The sequence below is a fragment of the Epinephelus lanceolatus genome, chromosome 22 (genome assembly GCF_041903045.1).
Source record: "Epinephelus lanceolatus isolate andai-2023 chromosome 22, ASM4190304v1, whole genome shotgun sequence".
NCBI lineage: Eukaryota > Metazoa > Chordata > Actinopteri > Perciformes > Serranidae > Epinephelus > Epinephelus lanceolatus.
In genome coordinates this window covers 8146527-8161907 of record NC_135755.1, presented here as the reverse complement: position 1 = coordinate 8161907, position 15381 = coordinate 8146527, and the positions used below count along the sequence as shown (strand labels likewise).

The 15381-nt window shown below is 40.6% G+C and overlaps 1 protein-coding gene across 1 annotated transcript in view; it reads right to left on the bottom strand.

The window, feature by feature from the left end:
* trpc5a (transient receptor potential cation channel, subfamily C, member 5a) overlaps nucleotides 1-15381 on the bottom strand; it is a 233634-nt gene that overhangs the window by 115449 nt on the left and 102804 nt on the right. The window contains exons 3-5 of the mRNA XM_033609364.2: nucleotides 15015-15117; nucleotides 11883-12133; nucleotides 922-1038 (exon numbers count right to left, since the gene is read on the bottom strand). Of these exons, the coding sequence (XP_033465255.1) occupies nucleotides 922-1038; nucleotides 11883-12133; nucleotides 15015-15117 (471 nt within the window). The remainder of the gene's footprint in view (nucleotides 1-921; nucleotides 1039-11882; nucleotides 12134-15014; nucleotides 15118-15381) is intronic.

Genomic DNA, 15381 nt, shown 5'->3' with positions numbered 1-15381 from the left:
AAAGCGCTAACGGAGTTCCGGGTTTACTGGCACACTCTACTGACCCTTCGCTAAACCTCTCCCTTAATCAGTCACTGTCCAATCCTACGTTAGCAACCATGTGTAGCAACCGAGAGGTCCGTCAAGCTTTCAGCAGACGTTAATATGCCGAAGCGGCGTGCATATGGTAACGTTACCTTCACGTCCGACACCTGATACCCAAAAAGTGTCGAAGGGGATGTTGAATTTTTCCCCTTCCCCAAGCCCAAGACCCAAGGAAGATATGGCTAAAACAGTGTGGAAGACCACACGAACAGCTGAATCCGGCAAAGATCAATAAAAACACCTATGTTTGTTCCAAGTTAAGATGCTAACGTTAGCTATGTGTGCTAGCTGCTCTCCCTTTGTCTGTCCCAAGGAGGGAACATAACTCAACATTAACTTAAATTTAAACCATATACTGACCCTTCACGTGAAGTGTCAAGACGTGGGGTGCCTGACGCTTGCATTGCGACTGGTGAGCTTGTCCCTCTATTTTAATGTTCTCGTGATTTATACTCCGCCAGCAGATGATACTGTGAATGTAGCTCTCACATGCACATTGAAGACCTTTCTGTCGTCTTCTCTCTGATATCTCTGAACAGTTTTTCCAGAAATGTGATGTGATTTCCTTTGGAATATCTCTCACTGATATCGCTGAAAACTCCATATTTCCTATGCTAGGAGCGAAAGCTTGACGGACGTGGCAACAGTAACTAAGGGGTGGGGGGGGGGGGGCTTAGCGAAGGGTCAATTAACCTGCATGTCTTTGGACTGCGGGAGGAAGCTGGAGTACCTGGAGGAAACCCACGCTGACACAGGGAGAACATGCAAACTCCACACACAAGGGCTCCCCCAACTTGGTTTCTTGGTACCTATCTTTTTAAATATGGAGCTACTGACCTTCCGCTGGACGAGGAGCTTGATGATCTCGTAGTTGTTGGTGTGAGCAGCAAGCATGATGGGAGTTATGTCCGGGGTGAACTCTGAAAACTGACTGTCCATCATCAGTGAGGGAACCTGAAGAAAAGCAAAGAACAAAAACTCTTTTATAAAATCTCATAACCATATGAGAGGTGGACGACAATGACCGGCTGATATCTATGACTGAATAATCCAACATCAGCTTGATGGTTAAACCTTTCTGGTTACACGGCCATTTAACAAGAGACAAAAACAAAACACTAATGAGCCTTTACAGTGCAGTTAAAAAGCCATGATTCAGCTCTACATGTGGTGCTGTTACGTGAGGGGAACAACTCAAAGCAAAAGACAAATTAGCCAAATGATGAATCCAATTAAACTCACTTGAATCAGATTAAAACAAATTAAATTAGTGTAATGCATTCGACAAAAGAAGTTTCCCGCTGCAGAGGTACATTTATTTAAAGCCATGTCCTCTCCAAACCTCATTATATCCCTCATTGACGCCACTCTGCACACCTGCTGTAGTCTGAGGAAAACAGAGAATAAAAGAGCGTTTTATTACCGAGCGAGAACCAGGTGGTTTGTTACAACAACAGATAATGGATATATTAGAATAAGAGAGTTTAAAGGCTCAGAACAGGAGAGCTGACCATTCTGCAATCATTCTGCTGTGTTTTAGATATTTGGATCCATGTCCCGGCCTTTACAAGCAGACATTGGTTCCCATTCATTCCAACACAATACAAAAATCCATTAGCAGACTCTTGACACTTGTTACAGTATATAATAACTACACAAATGAATGGACATCAGTGGCTGCCTGGAATGAAACGACTAACAAAAAAAAGTAAAATTTACACAATTTGTGAAGTTTTCTGCAGTTAAGAAGTGAAAACTTTAAGTCCAGCAATTTTTTTTCAAAAAGTTATATGCAGCAGCCACTGTTTTTCACTGTACATGTCTATGAGTTGTCAATTCCTTTTCCAGTTTACTTAATTTCAATATTTTAGACGATGGAAAAAGTTATACTCTCATATCTTTAAAAAAAAAAAAAAAAGAATATATTTTGGTCTATTTTGTCAAGTTTTTTGTATTTTAATTACATCTAATTTAAAGACAGAACTTGGTAAGTAAACCAAAAAAGTATGATTTATGTCACAAATGTACTGACATGAACAGACTGAAAATGTATGGCAATATAGCTAATAGAATTTACAAAATTTTTATTTTAATGAATGAAATTAAAATAAATAAAATAATTATAATTAAAAAAATATATAAATACAATTAAAACATTTGGTGTATTTCAGCTATGTGTTGAATTTACTTTTTATGTTAGTGATGTCATAACTAAACTTCATTCTGTTTTGCTTGATTTAATTACATGGTATTTTAAAGGGTTTTTTTTGTTTATGTTAGAATTAGATGACTCAATTGATGGAAATTATGTAAGATAATGAAATATATAATACTGACATGATAGATCAAACCAGGCTGGGAATCACTTACATGAGATTTTAAGCTGCAAACACACCTCACTCCTGATTGATGATGATGCTAACCTAAATGTATCATTTTTTCACTGTTTACAGGATAATTCAAGATTTTGGAAAATATGCTTATTAGTTTTGTTGCTGAGAGTAAGACGAAACGATTGATGCCACTTTCATGTCTGTACGATCAAAGTTAAAGCTAGCAGCTGGTTAGCTTAGCTTAGCACAAAGACTGCAGGAAACAGCTAGCTAGCTAAAGCTCACTAACATGTTATATCTCATTTGTTTATCTGTACAAAACCCTGGAGTTTAAAAGAAAAAAAAAAACACTTTGATTATATGATTGTATGGGAGTTATGTGCCGGGTTATTTCTTGTTCAGATGCAGTAACATCCTCAAGTCTCTGCTGGTTGCCGACAAAAATAGTGACACGTAATGAATTTGTTTGAATTAATTGTTTTGGCGGAGGAGATCTTTTATTTAAAAAAAAAAAAAAACTTGTTGTCATGACCACCACAGAAGCCCCACCTCTCAAATCATCTGATTGGACAATGGGAAAAAAGATGATGTGGGGTCCGTTTCCGCTTTTTCAACTCAGGGTGTTCCCAGAGCTCCGGAAAAAATGGCGGGCGCCTGGAACACTCAGAACTCCTCGAGTTCTCTCAGAAACACAAGGCGCATAATCTCTTAAGACAGATTCTACAGTTTACACTGTAGAATGTGTGAAAAACGGACAACAGCACAACTTACAAGCCTTCCACTCCTCATGACAGGAAAAAAAGGGCATTAGCGACAACGTTTTTACCGCCGTTTGGTTCGAGTTGCAGGTAGGAGTGTAATGCTGGGGGCACCGCCGGAAGTGAAGGGGGTGAGCGATCCCCAAGGCCCTGCACTTCTGTTAGTCGAAAAACTACCGGGCAGTGCCTCCAGAGTTAAAGCGAGATTTTTTTTTTTTTTTTTGTTACTGATGGATGTCCAGATTGCAAGGCACGTCGCAACGCAACAACAGCAAGCAAAAAGTTTCATTCTCGTTAAAACAATTTCAAAAAGCTGCTAAAACGCTGGCTTTTAATTTGGAGTAATGTAATTGCCTCAGTTTTTAAATTTTAATCATTTTCTTTTACATATCTTTTGTTTACCCTATTGACTTTAATTCATTGATTTTTTTTATTTTTTATTGTTGTAATTTTTCGTCTTCCAATTCTTTTTGCCTGTATCGTTTATTTTTGTTTTTATTCATACATTTTGTCTGTATTGTTTCAGTTTTGCTCTGTGAAGCACTTGTGCGTACATGTTCATATGAAAAGGTGGATAATCTCCAAAGAGCTGCTGTCGAACGCACTCCGGTCCAGCAACACAACAAATTAAAGCCTTTATAATCTCTATGGAGCTGAGTCAACAGCTTTCTAATAAAATTTAACATCACTTTATTTTTATTTTTTTGTGTTTCCACCTCCTCTACATTTTCACACACGATAAATAATGAACGATAAAATACATAAAACAAATTAAGGATAACACTTCACTTTAACCTCCTCTACGTAGCATTTAAAAGCACCGGATAAACATTTCTGTTTTTAACACATCGCAAGTTGACAGTTTTAGGTGTTTATTTATGCACAGTACTTGTCAACAATTATAACTTCTTCTATTTTATATAAGCTGTGTTCTCCTGGGCGCCTACAGGAGGAGTTACAGTTGTTGATAAATACATTAATAAACACTTATTAATATCTCTGCACAACCATAAACCATTTATTAAATGTTTATATGCAGCTTATAAATGTTTGATACAGGGACTTAAAATAAAGTGTCACTAAACTAAGAATAAAGATTGATATGTGCCTGCATGTCGCAAAACATAAGACGTCTAAATCCTGTGATACAGACACACACTCACACACTCACACACTCCAAGACATCACAGGAAGGAGTGAGAGGATCGGACTTGAGGAAGAGGAGGGAACGAGGGAGGAGAGGAGAGGAGGGAACACATGTGGACTCTCTTTCATCTCTCAGTGGGAGAACCAGGCAGAGTGCTTCTCCCCGTCCTTCTTATCTTATCTTCGCTCTCTCCGTCTCTGTCTATCTTCTCCTCTGCCTTTCACTCCTCCTCACCTCCTCTGTCTGACTGCCATCTCCTCTCCTCCCTTTACACCACCTCCTCTTCATCGTTCTCTCCCATCTTTCTCCTCGTCCATCCTCCTGCCATCTTTGTTTTTTCTGTCTGCTCCCTCCCCTCATCCCTCTCTCCTCCTTTTCTGCCGCTCCCTCTGTCTCTCCCTCCTCACTGCTGCCAAAAACCTTTTTCCTCATCTGATCTCTCTCCTTCTCGCTCTCCCTCTTTTTTTTTTTTTTTCTCTCTGGCGTGATAAGGAGCGTTAGAGCAGCTGCCACGGGCTAGGCATCACACACTGATTAAAGAGACAGGGAGATCACACACACGCACACACACACACACACACACACACACACACACACACAGGTAAACAAACTCACAGGTAAATGACCTATATAGTTTGTGTGCGGCTGTGTCTTTTCCATGATGTTTAGTTTGAAAGGATCTGTTTTGAAAGCTTTTATCTTTTGATGCATTGTAATATTCCTGAGTTCCCTGCTGCTGGTGATGAGGACCGTTCAGGATACACTCCCACTACGACTGACCCACATAAGAAGAAAAAATATTTTACACTCCGCAATATTTCGCGTTGTCACATTATTTTTTTTGTGCTGTACGTTACATCAGCGGTTTTCCAAATCAGAGGCGTGGTGACCCTGTACTCCAACCAGAGGACAGTCAGACCCTGTCCCAAAAGTACAGGCCTTCATTTTTCATTTATTTATTTATTTTCTATAGAAGCCACTATGTCCACCAATGTGATCAAAAAATGATGAGAAACGTCTAAAAAAGTAGGTCAGTATCATTCCTTAATCTTCTGTGATACTGAGTCAATATTTTGTGAAAGTTTCTCATTTTGAGATCATTTCTTTGAGATGCTATTATGTTTAGACACCAACTCATTATATTAAGACACGTAGTTTTTACTTTGAGACACCAGCTGGTTCAGCTAACTGAATATGTCAAGACGCTAAGTCATTACTTTGAGACACTAACTCATCATTTCAAGGACTAAATCATGATTTCGAGAAACTAAGTCAGTTTTTGACAAAGCAAGTGATTACGTTAAGATACCAATTATTTCAAGACACTAAGTCATTATTTTTTAATCACTTGGTTATTATTATGAGACATTATGTCATTATTTCAAGAGACTAGATGTGATTTTGAGAAACTAAGTGATTAATATGAGACACTAAGTCATTATTTTATGACACTAAGTCATCATTTCTGAGATAATAAGTCATTATAATGACATGGTGTCTAAAAGTAATGAAGTAGTATCTCAAAGTAATGACTTAGTATCTTAAAATAAAGATTTAGTGTCTCGAAATGATTTAGTGTCTCAAAATAATGACTAAGTATCTTAAAGACTAAGTGTCACAAAATAATGACTTAGTATCTTAAGATAAAGTCATAGTGTCTCAAAATAATGACAGTGTCTCAAAGTAATGACTTAGTATCTTAAAATAAAGTGTCTCAAATGATGACTATGTATCTCAAAATAATGACTTTTGCAGACTAGTTTCGCAGACCGGGCGAGGCGGGGGCACAGCGCAAATGTGTTCACCAACTGGGTGTGAGGCAGATTTTGCAAGTTTGGCACACCATGCGCGCTGGCGCAGCTACTCCTCTTTCCCACCTCCGTCCCTCCTACCTGCGCAAGTCGGAGAGTCAGCCAAACTTCGGCTTACACCGGTTGCGCTCCGCCTACGCTGACAGTAGACCTGGTTTCACCTGGCGAGCTTATAGCGCACCTTCGGCGAAGCCTTTTGGCACAAAACTGTCACTGCGCCAAGCTGGATCTGTCGACACCTCCCCTGCTGCGCCGCCACACCCATCTCAGCGCACCTCGGTCTGCCAAACTACCAAACTGAGCGCGCCTCAGGTTGCGCTGCTTGAAACTAGCTATGTGCGGGGTTCGCCACCCTGCGCCACCCTGCATCACCCTGCATCACCCTGCATCACCCTGCACCACCCTGCGCCACCCTGCACCACCCTGCGCCGCGCTGGGAAACTAGAGCCCAGTGTCTCAAAATAATGACTTACTGTCTCAGAAATAATGACTATGTATCTCAAAGTAATGACTTAGTATCTCAGAAACGATGACTTAGTGTCTCAAAATAATTTTAAGAAACTATGTCAACATTTCTGAGCCACTAAGTGAGTAATTACTTTGAGCAACTACATCCGATTAAGAGAAACTAAGTCATTATTCTGAGACACTAAGTTATTATTTTAAGAAACTATGTATTCATTTCTGAGACACTAAGTCACTATTTTGAGACACTGGGTCCAGTTTTGAGAAGCTAAGTGATTATTCTGAGACACTAAGTTGTCACTTTTAGGATGTTCCATCATTACTTTGAGGAAGATTTCTCATTATGTTGAGCCACTAACTGATTATTTGGATAAACCAGGACCCTGTCAGACTGAATGTAATTTAAACCCAGCTGTAGTCAGGTCCAGGAGTGGAGTCTGGAAGAGCAGGAACTAAGAAGGCTTACAGACAGCTGCTGCTCAGCACCTGCTTTCTCTCCATATCAACCAAACACAAACCAGCAGATGAAGCATTACTAAGGGAACAGTCCTTTTGATGTCATCTTCCTCCTCTCCTCTGTGATGTTTCCCCGTTGTTTCTAAATATCATCAGAATCTGGCTATTTATTATGAGGTGGGAAGAAACCCACCATGGAGCCGCTGATTTACTGTGAATGCAAATTAACTGCAGACTCCCTCAAAGTTATATAAAGGAAATCAATAAACAGTGAATGTGCGGTTTGTGCTGCGAATTAAGATTTTTGATTCAATTTTCAACTGATTTTCAGTCTTACTGATGATTTTTTTTTTTACAATTCTGTTTTTTTAAAATACATAAAAATAAAAGATAAACTAAAATGTAATTAAATAAATACAGATTTATATGACAACAGACAAACTGATGTTAACATGCACATTTTATACCCATACATCCACTGACAAAAGTGCACATGTGCATCCACACACAGATCAAAACCAAAAAATTATCTTTGACTCCAGCAACACACACACACACACTTAATCTTTTTTTCACACACTTCACACATCAAAGGAAAGTGTGAGAGCAAGGCTGCGAAACCTTTTCCTCATCTGCATAGCTCCGTCTCTCTCTATCTGTGTAACTACTTCCCTCACGTCCTCTCCGTCACTCCTTATGTCCCTCTGTTCTTATTCCTTCCCTCGCTTCTCCTATTTTTATTTGGCTCTGCTTCAGTCTCACCATCTCCCTCTCCGTCTCTTATCTCCCTCCATCACTCATGCAACTCTCCTCCTTTTTTTGATTTTTGGGTGCTCAAGGCAAAGACCTTCAGATTTCATCCGTGTTTTATTGCTCCCTTCTGTCCTTCCTTCCCTCTTCTCCTCCTCCCTTGCGTTGCTGCCTCGCTCCTTCCATTTCTGTGGAGCTGCCGGTGTAGAAAACTGCATTTGCTCGTAGTTAATCATGGAGACGGAGAGGAAGGGGAGGAGGGCAGATGAAAAGGGGAGCGAGGGAGGAGGATGGCGAGGAGAGAGGGAGAGAGGGGGAGTCGGATTGAGTCAGATGGAGAGGGACGGCAGAAAGGTCAACAGTTTTGCTCGCCAGGGGAAGATAAAAGGCATCGACTCTACCTGTCAGCTGAGGAAGAGCGAAACACACACACGTGCACTTCTTAATATAGGCATCACATGTAAACACGCACATGGACAGCTACTTTAACATGTGTATACAATTCTGCACACTTATGCGTCCGACCTCGTGTGCATCTGAGTATTAGTTACGCCGCTGCTGCTACATATGTGAAGCTCTCACACAGCACAACACGCAGTTTACAGTGAGAACAGTTTCAACACCTCCTTATGCAGAGCACTGTTCAGCCGTGGCCCCTTTTTGAAGGATATGCAATCACTGTTCCCATGTTGGCAAGTTTACATATATTGGTAAAGTATAGCTATTTAATGCAAGGTTGTTCTGCTGCTTTTTTATCTCAACAGCAGCAAAAGACAGGGTTCCCATGGTCAATGGAAACCTGGAGTTCATGGGATTTGGTCATGGAATGATAGCCATCTCATAAAATATTGCTGTGTCACGGTATCACGGCATTACAGAATATAAATTATTATCAATCAGAATGACTCAAACAAACATTTTATTACTATAACTGAAATATGAAACCAGTCTTATCTTCAGGAGAACTGATACCGATACCAAGACGATGCCAACACGCAAAAAATACGTCTGTACCTGTTTTTTTTTTTTCGGTACTGTAAGTACTGGATACAACTTTGCCCTCAGTGTGCCGTGTTGATTTCTGTCGGAACTGACGGGGGCACTGTATGCGCGTCAGTGTGTGCCGAGGATGAGCGCCAAAGAAAACCGGCTGTTCTCCGTTGTCTTTGCTAGAAACAATGGCTTCTACTTGTGCTGCTGGAGCCACAACACCTCGGCTTGTTGAAAAGTTTGGTAGTAGGAGTCGTGTGTGAAGATATTTTGCATTTGAGGCAAATGAAACCAGTGTGCAAACGGTGCCTCCGAAGTTTCCAGACCAAAGGAGGACCTTCTACCTCTTGAAGCTCATGGAGAGAATGCCAAGAGTGTGCAAAGCAGTAATCAGAGCAAAGGGTGGCTATTTTGAAGAAACTAGAATATAAAACATGTTTTCAGTTATTTCACCTTTTTTTGTTAAGTACATAACTCCACATGTGTTCATTCATAGTTTTGATGCCTTCAGTGAGAATCTACAATGTAAATAGTCATGAAAATAAAGAAAACGCATTGAATGAGAAGATGTGTCCAAACTTTTGGTCTGTACTGTACTTATCCTGAAATATACGTTACATTATTTGAGTTTGAGAGCCAGCTTACTACATTTATAGGGGCGGCTACGAGTACTCGCTAACTTATGTTATAACTTATCCTGTAACAGATGGCTAACGCTACGTGACATTAACGATACCATCTTTAACATTACTTAACGTTGCGTTTCAAGCAATTATTATCGGACTAATTGTCACCATATCCGTGAATTCAAACTACTGTGTAGATTTATATGCATAATGCTATTAGCTGCTTTCTTACAGTCTCTGAGCTTATGTTATTTGAACTGAAACTTCCGACAACTTCCGAGAGTCCGACAACAACACAGCCAAAATTTTTTGAAAGGCACAGAATTTATAACTGAAATTCATTTGAAGCAGTGCAAAACAGTTTTAATAAAGTAGTGAATTTAGAAATACATGAGTTCTGTTTTTTGATTTTTATTGTGGTATCGAATGAGTATCGAGAATCGTGGAAATTCACTGGTATTGGTATCGACTACTGACATTCTGGTATCGTGACAAGCCTACTTATCAGTTCTCTCAGAGTTGATGATTAAAACTAAACTCTTATCTCTGTCAGAGAAAACTGATCTGAGTTCAGACTGTACTACCGCCCAGCTACACTCACAGATAACTGAGCCTACTGACAAACAGCATCAAACTATAAACCATCTCGAGCCCTGGCTGAGTGGAGTCCCACAGGGATCAGTCCTGCTGCCGGTGGCTGCTTGCTCTGCTGCCATTCAGCGGCTAACAAGCGAAGCTAACGGCTAACAGTCACCGCTACAACTAACAAACTCCACAAATCTATTCAGCAGCTCCACCGTCCACAGTAAGACACACCCAGCTGATTATTTATTCATGAATTACAGCTCACAACTCGCACCAACGGTTGACACTGCTCTTGTGTGAGTGTTTTTGCTGGCTAGCTAACATCGTGGTGCAGACTATTTGCTGGAGTTTACCAGCCTCTCGCTCATGTGGCATTTGAAGATGATTAAAAGCACGGACGTTCTCGGCGTTCAGTGTCAAATAGTCAACCACGAACCTCTTTGTCACATCTCGTCAACAAAAATGAAGCACAGATTTTGTCTTAGATTTTAATATTAAGATCTGTCTTTGGTTCCTTTTCGTCATGGAAAAAAAGTTGTAGTTTTTGTCAACGAAATTAACACTGGATTAAAGTCAAATTAAAGGCTTTCACGAGGATAAGCTTTAGCGATGATTGGATCTTCAAACTGTATACGAATTTCAATTTCACTGTAAACTGTGAATATTCTATTGCCTCATTTGGAGAAAAACAAAAAATCAGCGGAGCGTCATTTCAGTGCGCTCCAGCAGCACCTTCACCTGCCCCTGGTGTTTTGGATTCTGTAATTGAACTGAAATGCAGTATTCCAGCAATTATCCTTTCTTAAACATCACCACAAATTATTAACATAATCATATTCTAACACTTAACTGAGGATTTTTAGATGCTAATTAAGTAATTTAGCTGCACAATTATCTGTAAATGATAATGAAAGAGTTCAACATTTAAAAATGCTCTCACATCTGAGTGGAGATAATAACAGCGGCTCTCTGGTTTATTCATCAAATATTAATAAACGTGTAATATATTACAGTTCATTTCTAATTGTTATTATTTTATTTATCTTAAAGACTACAGCTGAGCAGACATCTAACACCGCAGGAGGCTGTGGCAAATAAAGGGGAGTGAAAACTACAGAAGAAGACGAAAGGTGAGACGGACGGCACGTGGAAAGAACGAGAAACTAACGCAGAAGAGGAGAGGAGGAAAAAAAAACAGAAAAGTAAAATGAGAAACAGAAACACAGCAAGAACAGATTTGTTCCCATCCTCGTCCAACTGAGAGGCGACCAAAAACCTTCCCACAATCCTCTGCTCTCGGCCAAGGGTTGGTTGCCACGGCAACGCGGAACCTCACAGCCTCAGACGGTCCAGGAATTAATGCACAAGAAGAAGAAGAAGTCTCTGTTTTTTTTTTCCTCCTCTCTCATCTTTTTCTCCTTCTCTTTATTTTTAAACATCTTGTTCATCTGCGCTCCCTCCTGATTTTAAAGCTCTCTTTTTTTACTTCCTCTCTCTGAATCTCTCCTTCTCGATCCTCCTTAACACCTACACGTTAACTGAACTGTGCAACATGTTCTTTTACTCTCTCTTTCACTCACACACACACACACACACACACACACACACAGAAATGAGGCAGGCATGCAGACAAATATAATGTCTGTCTCTAAATCCTATTTCACAGTGTGTCTATAAAACGAGCTGTTTAATTTCCATCCTCTCAGCAGAATGTGGCATGGAGCATTACAATGAATGGATGTACTACTCATTACCACACACACACACACACACCACCGCACATTTACTGATGAGTGAATGCAAACACGTGCATGCATGAATGAGTCTGGATACAATGGATTAATATACATCCGCTGAGGACACGTCTGCAAGCACACCTGTTTCTCGCCGCTGGGCCTCCTGTGTGACAGCAGCAGCTCCACGGCGCCCACGACCTCCTTCCTGATGGCGTAGAGCAAGGCGTCGCCCGTGTGGATGCCGTGGTCGAGCAGGAGCTCCATGATCTCCAGGTTCTCGTTCTCGATGGCGATGAGGAGCGCGCTGCGGCCCAGCGGGTCCAGGCAGTTTACGTCCATGTTGTAGTAGACCTCCGCCTCCCGGAGGGCATGTTTGACACCCGCATAGTCACCTGGTGGGGCAGAGGGAGGGTGGAGGGGTTAAGGAACAGATGTGGGTTTAAGCGTTTTAGGGCAGTGGTATCCAACTGTCACAGGGGCCAGATTTCTCCTAAAGCGGGATTCATACTAGTGCGGCAGACCTGTAAGTGCTGTAAAGGTGACTTGATTCAAAACACACATTAAACAAACACACATTAAACACGGCTTAATAGAGACAGTCTCAAACACAAGTACACAAATCAGCTTCACTATAACTTGCAGCATTCACAGACAAACACTTGTCTTTATCTGGACACATTTTCCCCACAAATACAACATGCTAACATTTTTAGCACAAGCCTATGACATTTTACATTGTATAAATTAGCCTAGCAGGTAGCGACTAGCAGAGATTTCCTCTGCTCATATGAAGCCAGGATAAATCACACACAGGACTTAAAATGTTACTTTTGTGGAGGCTTTAGTGTCTTCACAATTCATTGTTTCATATCTGTGAAATTAAAGGCTCTACGTTGATGCGAAGCTCATGCTGTACGTAGGGTGTCTGTTTAACACAGTATAAATTCCACCTCAGTCATTAATTTAAGGTCCACACAATTTAATTTATTCAGCGTCATACTTGTCTTTGATCATGTCATCAAGTTAGTTTGCTGTCCTGTTCACTCACTCTACAGCAGGAAATGGCACTTCAAAATAAGAGCCCTGTGCTAGAAATTCACTGTACTTCGATGTTACAAACTTGACATGTTGCGAGACACTTGCGGTCCATTAAGAATATGTCTATGACCTACTTTTGGACCGAAACCCACCAGTTAGGAACCACTGCTTTAGGGTTTAAGTCCTCACTTATGACCCACTCTCAGTGCCTGGTAGTGTATTTATCTGTAGAAACTTTGCCCTGAAAAGCTAAAAATCACAAATACAGCGAGGCTAAACGCCAAGCAGACAAAGGTTGCTCCAAAACAAGAGTGAAATTGGGGTTGGCTTTGGCGAGCACTGGAGCTGGCCCATTTTCTGTTGGACAAATAGGTGCCTGCAATTGGCTTAGTTAGCTCGCTACAATAATAGCTTTTCCATTGTGACAAATCGGACATTTTTACAATTGACCTATGGCTAAGTCCAGCCCTCAAACGCGATGAGCCAATCACTGTGCGTATAGCCATTCCCATACACTCGAACATTCTCTGCCTGGACGTTCATTGAAATGCATTACAGAAAGTCAGTTTTGTTCGGTTTTATGAGCTTTTTCTGAGATTTGGAGTTTAAAAATGGTCAAACAGTGTGCATGGGGTACATGCAACTCTGACACAAGGTATTCTGAGAGGCTGGGCGACGAGGTGTATTTTTTACCCTTTAAACCACATCTCAACCGAGAAAAGTGTCTCCTTTGGATAAAGTTGTGTGGTAACGTTAGACCACAACATCAGCTCAATGTGAATAAGATTAACAATGATGTCTACATCTGTTCTAAGGTAAGTCAACATTGTGTTTGAGGCAACACATTGTCACTTTGCTGGAAAGAAATATAAAGTTATCTTTAACATCTCTAGCTAACATTAGCTAAAGTTAGCCTAACGTTAGCGTTGTTCATTATGTCACCTTGTTTGCTGGGAGTTCATTAGCCTATTTTGTTCTAGTTTTGTACTTTGGTGATCGTACATCATTGTTAGCTGTTGTCCAAAGGGCTCTAGTTAAGCTAACGTTAACTTCTGGAGCTTAGCTTCATTAACTTATCTGTAATGGCAGAGATAACAAAGGTTGGCAAACGTTATGCTGAATGATTCAGTGTAAATACTGTAGCACCAAACTAACGGAGAGACACTCTTGGTAAAGATGGTAAAAAGGCCGTTATCCTTTTCTCATATTCTGAGCCAAAAACCTTAACTTCAGTGGCACTTTAACTTGTTGTCTTTGATGGTGACGGCAACCAGATGCGGTTCACAAGCGTACACTGTGACCTGTAAATTTTGGCTTGTAATTTAAGCTTTTCATCGACCTTCTCAACAATAAAATGATGAATATATCCCTCCAATGCGTAGTTTAGGCCCTTTTGGTTACTTCTCAATGACATCTGATCGTTATGTCCCCAAAAATCATCAGTTGCCTTCCTGCGAAATGCCGTGTACTGTGACACCTGCCATAGCGCAACTGAATGTTGATAGTTTGTCCGAGTGAGTGGAGGGGGGCGTGGCTTAGCCATAGGTCAATTGTATCTTCCAGTGTATGTACAAGCGGTGTTGAGAAGAGGGACCAAGTTTGAATCTTCAAATATGACCTCTTTGTAATCACCAACATTTGTAAGCTACTCTAATTTAATTCCATACTACAACCCCAAAAATTTAAATTTAAGACATTTTAAGAGTTTTTATTAAATACAATGTAAGAAAAATCTGTTACAAGTAAACAGTAAATAGTCCTGTTTAAAAATATTACTTAATTAAAAGTTACATAGGTATAATCTGGAAAAAGTACTTCAGACATTCACAGTGGAAGCACTTCATGCTAAGAAATGAGGCGGAGCTCATTGTGAACTAATGATTATGATCATTATGGATGAATCTGCTGATTGTTTTAAATACTTAGCCATTTTTTGCGACATTAATTTGGTTTATATGACTCATAAGTAAACAGGAAGAATGTGATTTGAACGTGCTCTTATGCAGAGTGAATTTTTTTTCAGCATCTTGTTCAAGGGCACACCGACAGGACAACAGTCAGCTGTTGCTGTGATAACACCTGTGAACTGTTGGCAGCAGCAGAGTCTGACTGACCAGCTGCTGCCACCGTTCAGCCAACACACAGTGTCGACTCAGCATCATTTACGAGGTGAGTGGATCAGCAGGATGGCGGTGTCGAGGGAAATGTTATACTGTTAACAGAGATAAAACGCACCTTTCTCCACGGCGGTGAGGTAGGCCCTCTCCTCTGCAGACAGCTCCACCTCAGCCCGGACGATCTGAAGCGGGATGCGGTCGCGGTACGGCGAGTATGTCGCCTAAACAAACACAAACAATAAGAACACAAAACACTTTAAAATACAGAGAATCATGTCTGTTAAAATACAAAAATTCTATTATGGCCTTGTGGTTGTATGCTTCCACAAACCAGTCAGGTTGCAGTTACAATTTTCATACATGTCTGTGCAAACATAGATGCTTTACACACCTTCCCCCGACAGCACAGAAGACCTATACAATCAGCACAGTTTAAAGATGGACACACAAGATCAATGTCACAAATTCAGTATCTGACCGAATGT